General features: G+C 57.5%; 2 protein-coding genes across 2 annotated transcripts in view; both read left to right on the forward strand.

Annotated features, from left to right (window-relative positions):
* The window catches only part of Rapgefl1 (Rap guanine nucleotide exchange factor (GEF)-like 1), a gene marked incomplete in the record, with an annotated part of 16,003 nt that extends 13,157 nt beyond the window's left edge, over positions 1-2,846 (forward strand). The window contains 6 exon segments of the mRNA XM_013519122.1: positions 40-130; positions 485-535; positions 735-822; positions 943-1,007; positions 1,263-1,317; positions 1,388-2,846. Of these exon segments, the coding sequence (XP_013374576.1) occupies positions 40-130; positions 485-535; positions 735-822; positions 943-1,007; positions 1,263-1,317; positions 1,388-1,512 (475 nt within the window).
* Positions 2,847-6,673: 3,827 nt separating this feature from the next.
* The window catches only part of Wipf2 (WAS/WASL interacting protein family, member 2), a 34,381-nt gene continuing 33,215 nt past the window's right edge, over positions 6,674-7,839 (forward strand). The window contains exon 1 of the mRNA XM_005394352.2: positions 6,674-7,725. The gene's annotated coding sequence lies outside the window, so the exon portion shown is untranslated. The remainder of the gene's footprint in view (positions 7,726-7,839) is intronic.

Genomic DNA, 7,839 nt, shown 5'->3' on the forward strand with positions numbered 1-7,839 from the left:
GGATGTGGACGCCTGACACCTGCCGCCCCTGCCCCGCAGCTGCAAGCAGAACCAGGACCTGCTCTCCTTCTACGCTGTGGTCATGGGGCTGGACAATGCTGCCGTCAGCCGCCTGCGGCTCACCTGGGAGGTGAGGAGGACCCCGTCCCCACCCGGCCATACCATGGGGACCACAGCCTCCTGGGCATCAGGGGCAGCATAGCAGAGCACATAGCTCTGCTCAGGTTGAGGGGTAAGAGTAAAAAGCCCTGCCCACACCTGTGATCCCAGCAGTGGGAGGCTGAGGCAGGAGAATCGCCTTGAGTTAGAGGCTAACCCCAACTGCATGAAAGAGACTGTCTCAAACAAAACAAAACAAAACAAAAACCCAGAGAGGGTTCCAGCCTCCCTCGGTGGAGGTGGCTGGTTTCAGGGCTAACTCCACCCCCCATCCCCACCCCCTACCCCTCTAACTGACTTCCTTCTCCTTCTCCGAACTCTGCAGAAGCTGCCAGGGAAATTCAAGAACTTGTTCCGCAAATTTGAGAACCTGACGGTGAGTGGTCTGTCCCTGTGCTGGCCTGGGACGTGACCCCCGCTCACATCGGCCCTCTGCGTCACTGGCGGGGGTGGGGTGGGGAGAGCAGTTGCCGCCTCCCCAGCCCCGCATCCTCCACCCTGTCTGTCCAGGTGGGGCGGGGGTGGTGACCTCTCAGAGCCCATGCGCCCCTGACCCCGCTTCTGTGGAACCCTAGGACCCCTGCAGGAACCACAAAAGCTACCGGGAAGTCCTCTCCAAGATGAAGCCCCCCGTGATTCCCTTCGTGCCCCTGATCCTCAAAGGTGAGTGCTGCCCTCCTGCCTGTGACCTGCACTGTCCCCACACCGTCCCTTCCCCTCCCCTGGGCTCCAGGGTCCCCTCTTCATGCCTGGGTCCTGGCTCTTGACTGTCCCTGTCCCCAGACCTGACGTTCCTGCATGAGGGCAGCAAGACCCTGGTTGACGGCTTGGTGAACTTGGAGAAGCTGGTGAGTGGCACTGCCAGCCCTGCGCCCGCTCCCATCTCCTCCCTGTGCCCAGCGCGCCTGGCACCCTCCCTGCCGCCTTCGCAGTGGCGTCGCTGGGACCACCGCCCGCAGGTGGCGATGCCAACAGTCACATGGGGCCCATGCTGCCCCCCGCCCTCAGAGCCCCCCCGAGTGGGAGCTGCAGAGCGGAGTGGGGTGCAGGGCGCACGCCTTCCCCCTCCTGAGCCTTCTCGGGGTGTCCTTGTCACCTTGCAGCACTCGGTGGCTGAGAAAGTGAGGACAATCCGCAAGTACCGCAGCCGGCCCCTCTGTGAGTCCCGGGGCTCCCGTGGGGGGACGGGCTGGGCCCGGGTCCCTACCTGACACTGTCCCCGCTCCAGGCCTGGACATGGAGGCCTCGCCCCACCACCTGCAGACCAAGGCCTACGTGCGGCAGTTCCAGGTCATCGACAACCAGAACCTCCTCTTTGACCTCTCCTACAAGCTGGAGGCCAGTGGCCAGTGAGAGCCACCCCCACCGGGCTCCTGGGCACCTGGCACCCGAGCACTTTGTACCCCATTCCCACCGCCCCGTGACGGGTATCTCCCACGAGCAGCTGAGTGGGATGGACTTCTGGGGACTTGTCGGCATCCTGCTGGAAGCCTCTCCCCCATGCCCCTTTAGCCCGAGCCACAGGAAGCAGAGGGCTCCTTCCTCTGTCCCCACCCAGCCAGCTCTGCCTCAGAGATGGAGCTCCTGCCTCCTCTGCCCAGGCAGGAAGGGGTGGCCCTCCCGCTCCTAAGTGAGTTCCCTTTCCCGCCCCACGTGGTCTGGTCTCCCTCGGGTCAGGGATGGAGCCCCGAACGTTGCCACGCCTGTGTGTGTGTGTGTGTGTGTGTGTGTGTGTGTGTGTGTGGCGGAGGGAGGGGTCCCTTCTGTTTGGTGCTACCCTTGACTGCGCAGGTGCCCCCAGGGTGGAGTGGGGTGGGCGCCCCCAGCTCCTCTGCTGCCCTGCACGTCAGGCCTGGGGGGCCTGGCTGCTCCGGGGCTGCCCGAGTCCCCCAGCATCCCTGGCAGGCTCCCGGAGAGGGTGTGCTCAGGGAACACAGGCCTCAGCTGCCTGTAGGACCCTCTCTCTGCTCTGCTCTGCAGTTGGTGGGGTGCGGGGAGCCAGGAGCCGGGTGCCTGCCCCGCACATCTCTGCTCCCCTGGCCCTTGTCTGACACTGACCGCACTCACTGCCCCTCCCGCCCTGTTTGTCCCCGCCCCCCCCCCACCGTGCTGGGGGCGTTGGCAGGCAGCTCCCCAAAAGTAGTAGAGTGGAGGCTGGTGGCGAAGACTGTAAAGGGGAAACTAGACTCTGGGGAGGCCTGGAGGGCCTCCGTGTCCCCTCCTGGGGCCCAGCACGAGGGTCTGGGCTCCTGGCAGCTCGGGGTGAGGCTCCCGGGCGGTGCAGGCTCCCTCTTCCTGCCCTCCCGTCTTCCAGCGCAGCTGCCGCTCCCGCTGCTGCTCTGGGGTGTACATATATTTTTTACCCAAAGCTCTGGAATTGTACATTTATTTTTTAAAACCCTGAAAGAGGGAACAGGCCTTGTATCATATGTAAACACTGTATCATAGGTCACGTGTACAGTCTGTCATTTCCTGTCCCCTCCACAATGCCTGTGGATGCAAAAGGCGTCCCTGGGCCTCCCGGCGCGCCCCCCCCCCCCTCCCGGTCCCCAGTAGCTTCTCCTGGTCCCCAGCCTACTTGAACATGGCCCCCCAGCCCGGGTCAACAGTGAGCCCCGCACATGGTGCAGACCTGCTTGTCCTCAAGAACCCGATGGGGGGTAGCTGATAAAGTCTGGGAATCAATAGTCCAGTGTCCAATCTGTGTGGCTGTGGCCGGGGAGGCTGGAGGGAGAGCACAGGAGTCCTTACCTGACCTGTCACTGGTGGGTGCTCAGCAGAGTGGACATCTCCTGGGTGTGTGTCTCGGCGGCGTGCACCTGCCATGGTGGGAAGTAGGAGTCTTAGTCACCCCCAGGGAGGACCTGAGGGATGGGGGATTGCAAGATGGCATGGGAGCCCCAGTCCTGCTCCCTGCTTTACCAAGACAGGACATCTTCTGTCCCAGGAGCTGACCTATCCCTCCTCCAGCTGTCCTCGTGACAGTAAATGATCCTGTTGCCAGGCGTGGTGGCCTACACCTGTCATCCCAGCACTGGGGAGGCTGAGGCAGGAAGGTCGCTGCAAGTTTGAGGTCAGCTTGGCCTACACAGTTCAAGGCCAGCCTGAAATACATAGCAAGACCCTATCTCAAAAACAAACAAACCTGGGCCAGGGATGTAGCTCAGTGGCACAGCACCTGCCCGGCAAGCAAGAGGTCCTGAGTTGATTCCCGGTGCCAAAAACAAACAAACAAAACAAATCCATCAGTCCTCAAAGGGAGGACAAGGTTGGCCTGGCCTGCACCCTGCCGCGGCGCACGAATTCCTGGTCCCATTTATCTTCTCCACAACCCTGGAGGCTGGTGCTGTTCGCTGTTCTTCCCCGGTGAAGAGTGGAGATCTTTAGAGGCTGGGAGAGGCCAAGATCTCAGCCCTGGGCCTCAAAGCGAGCAAGAGTCTCTGAGCCCGGAGCTTCGACTCTGCAAACCCAGACCCCGAGTGCCGCTTCCTGCCCCTGCGACCTGGTGGAGCACCCAGTGTGGCCCGCACGCCCCTCACCAGAAACTCCTGCGGGGACAGGGAGGAGGATTGCGGGCAGTGCCCTTGTCGTCCACTAGGTGTCACCACCGAGATGACCGTCTGGGGCGTTAGGCGTTGGGAGGAAGGGGTAGAGAGCAGTTTCTGGAGGATTTTAGTCCCTGTTTGGGGTCTGTCCCCAGGGACGACTCAGACCTGACCTAGAAGAATGCGTTTCCTCAGCCTCTCCTACTCTACCAGCCCCTTTCCATTTAGTATCAAAACCCTCTTAAATCACTAAGGTGTTCATGAGGACATCCTCCTGCCTCTGCTGCCCCCGTGACCAGGCTGCAGGAGTGCACCTCCGCACTGCCTTGCATTGCATTTTACTTAATAATCAATTGATGGGGGCTGGGGATTTAGCTCAGCGGCACAGTATCTGCCTAGCAAGCGCAAGGTCATGAGTTTGATTCTGGTACCAGAGAAAAACCAAAACCAAAAAAAAAAAGATCAAGTGATGGTTTTTTTTTTTTTCTTTTTGAGGCAGGGTCTTGCTCTGCAGTTCAGGATGGCCTTGAGCTCACTTTGCATCCTAGGCTGGTCTCGAACTCGCAATGATCCTCCTGCCTCAGCCTCCCGAGTGCTAGGATTACACCATGCCTGGCCTGATTGCTTGTTTTTATGTATTTATTTTTGAGTCAAGTTCTCACCATATAGTCCAGGCTGGTCTTGAACTCACTGTGCAAACCAGGCTGGCCTCAAACTCTACAGTGAATCCTCCTGCCTCAGCCGCCTGAATGGTGGCATTACAGGCATGCACGACTATACCTGGAAGTCTTCTTTTATTTCTAAGATAATCTCACTGCCTCACATAGGCTGGTCTTTGAACTCATGGTATTTTACCATCCTTCTGCCTCAGCTGCCCAAGTGCTAGGACTCCAGGTGTTTGAAAACTGTCTGAAAGTAGGTTGCAAAGATGATCACTTCATTCCTTGTACAACTTTTTTTTTTTCCAGTACCGGGAATTGAACTCACAACCTTGCGCTTGCCAGGCAGGAGCTGTGCCGCTGAGCTAAATCCCCAGCACACCCCCCCCCCGCCCTTTTTTTTTTTTTTGAGATAGGGTCTCGCTATGCAGTTCAGGCTGGCCTTGAGCTCACTATGTAGCCCAGGCTGGTCTCGAACTCATGATCCTCCTGCCTCAGCCTCCTGAGTGCTGGGAATACAGGCGTGCACCCTCCCCCAGTATTCCTGTACAGCCTTATCATGGGTCATACTTCTACATACTTACTACACAATTAACCACACCTAAACAAATCAGCAATGGTTTTGTGATCTCGTGTGGTACCCAGTGCCTATTTAGGTTTCCTTGGTTGTTTCAAAAATGTCTTTTAGAAAATGTTAAAAACAAAACAAAACAAAACAAAACAAAACATGCCCAGCAGGTGGTGCATGCCTGTAATCCCAGCAAGCACTCAGGAGGCTGAGGCAGGAGGATTGCTCAAGTTCCAGGCCAGCCTGGCTACAAAGTGAGCTCAAGGCCAGCCTGAACTGCATAGTGAGACCCTGTCTCAAAAAGACAGAAAAAAAAAAGTTAACATGCTTGACTGCTGGCAGACACCTGTGATTCCAACACTCCAGAAGCTGAGGCAGGAGGATTGCCATAAATTCAAGAATTGGGAAGAGGACTGCAACTTTGACCCCAGCCTGGACAATTTAGTGTCTGTCTTGAAAGAAATAAAAGGTCTGGAGATGCAGCCTAGTGTGAAGGTCCCGGGCCTAGTTCAGTCCCTATTCAGGAAAACAAAAGTGCTGTGTGATATTTCAGGCATACAAAAAGTTTACTAGCTGGACATGGTGGTGCATACCAGCACTCAGGAGGCTGAGGCAGGAGGATAGCCACAAGTTCGAGAACAGCCTGCGCTAAACCCCCTGGGCTAAACAGCCCCTGAGCTAAACCCCCAGCCCGCTCCCCGCCTTTTTTTTTTTGAGACAGGGTCTCGCTATGCAGTTCAGGCTAGCCTTGAGCTCACTTTGTAGCCCAAGCTGACTCGAACTCGCAATGATCCTCCTGCCTCAGCCTCCCGAGTGCTGGGATTACAGGCGTGCGCCCCTACGCCCGGCTTTGTGAGTCCATTAGAATGAAGTGTCTAGAACAGGCAAACCCACAGTGACATTAAAAACATGGATTAATGGTTGTCAGGGGCTTGGCAGAAGGCTGGGGGAACTGCTAATACATAGGGCTTGAGAAAAATAACTATTTCAGGGAGTGCTGGTCGCTGTATATTATGAAGACACTAAAACCCACCTATATATTTTCTTTTCTTTTCTCTTTTTTTTTTTGCATCTTTTGAGATAGGATCGTGCTATGTAGCCCAGGCTGGCCCTGAACTTATGATTATCTTACCTCAGCTTCACAAGTAGCTGGAATTACCGTTGTGCATCACCACACTTGGTTCAATAGTGGATTTTTTTTTCGGTACTGGGTAGAACTTAGCGGTGCTATACCACTGAACTACATTCCCAGCCCTATTTATTTATTTAATCTTATTTTGACGCAGAGTCTGGGTAGGTTGCTAAATTGCTCAGGCTGGACTCCAACTTTCCATCGTCCTGCCTCAGCCTCCTGAGTGCTGGGATTACACGTATGCACTGCCACACCCAGCTATCCATATCTACACCTGTATCTGTATATCTATATGTATGTATATATTTTATAGCAGTGCGTCAAATCATTTTAAAAATTTAAAACTATTTTATCCCGGGGTTATAGGCATGCGCCACCACGCCTGGTCCTCTCATTCCTTAGCGGCAATTAATCACGCCTTGGCCTGACACTCCATAGCGTATTCCCCGGACACTAGTCACCCGCTGACGTAGCTGTTGACACGCCAGTCTGCCCACCAACACGTTAAGTCCCCTGAGGGTAGAGGCTCCGTCTTAGTCACCCGAGGGCGAGCCCAGTGCCCGCCCCAGACCAGGGTCACGTTGTGACCTCTCACTCGATCTGTGCGTGGGATCCGGCACTGCTCATGGTGGAAGAGAAAGAAAACAAAAATAACGACGTGCGGCTCATCACATGCCGTGCCATTCACGGCTTGAGACTTGTAAGAACCCTGTGACACACCAGGGACAGCCCCAGCAGCTCTCCTGTGCAGACGCTGGGGGAGGCCCCGCACTTGGCGCGGACTCAGTTCCAACCCGTCGCCTGCCTTCGGCTTCGGCGCTGCGAACCGCGCGGACCCGGAGCATCGGGAGAGGGAAATCGACGGCGCTGGCCGCAGTGGTAAAGTGTTTCAGTGTGCGGACGGGGGGCAGATCCTTCGCTGCCACGAGCTGAGCAGCCGGGGAACCCAAGGCTCACTCAACGAGGGAAAGATGACTAAGAGGACCTAAAGGAAGACTGTCAGCAGGGCCCGGCCTCTCCGTTGCTATGACAACCACGGCTTGCCCGCTGGGCAGGCTGAGGCGTGCGCTTCTTACCTCGAGGTCTGGGAAGGATACTTCAGGGGCAGGGTGTGTGTGCGTGCGGCGGGGTAAGGACAAAAAAGAAGCATATTCAAGAAACACTAAGTGTTTCTCCACCTCGGCAACGCGTTCGTGTCACCTGCGCAATTTTTAAAAAGCCGCAATGCCTAGGCTGCATTGGACCCTAGTCAGTGAGACTCTCTGGAGGTCGGAACTGTGGCACCGCTAGTCACTGAAAGATCCCCAGGTGCTTCCAACCGCAGCCAAAGACACAAACCCCGCTTCCAGGTGCAGAACGGCGGCGACCTTCCAAAGATGGCAGCCGATCCGGCCGCTTCCCCCTTTACGTGCGCCGCCAGGGGGCGGGCTTCCCGCGCGCGTGCGCCCTCCGTCTTTCTGCGTTCCGGTCCCTCCTCCGGTTTCCCCCGCCTCCATTTTGTTCGCGGACGCTGAGGACGGTGGGAGCAGATCCATTTCCGGGTTGGCCAAAGGGGCGGCGGCGGCGGCGAGAAGGAGAGCTCGCCGGGGAGGGGGCTCGCGGGAAGAGACGCGAGCGGGGCAGAGCTGGCGGAGGATTCGCTCCCGGAGCGGCTGTGACCAGGTCGGGAGGAGGCTAGGGCTGCCGGGGTCGGGCGCGGAGGGGCCCCGCGGCGCCGAGTGGGAGGGAGGGCCGGAGAGGGGGCTAGGGGCGGGGCTTGCGGGCGAAAGGGGACGC

This window comes from Chinchilla lanigera, unplaced genomic scaffold (assembly GCF_000276665.1).
Source record: "Chinchilla lanigera isolate Chin_1 unplaced genomic scaffold, ChiLan1.0 scaffold00050, whole genome shotgun sequence".
NCBI lineage: Eukaryota > Metazoa > Chordata > Mammalia > Rodentia > Chinchillidae > Chinchilla > Chinchilla lanigera.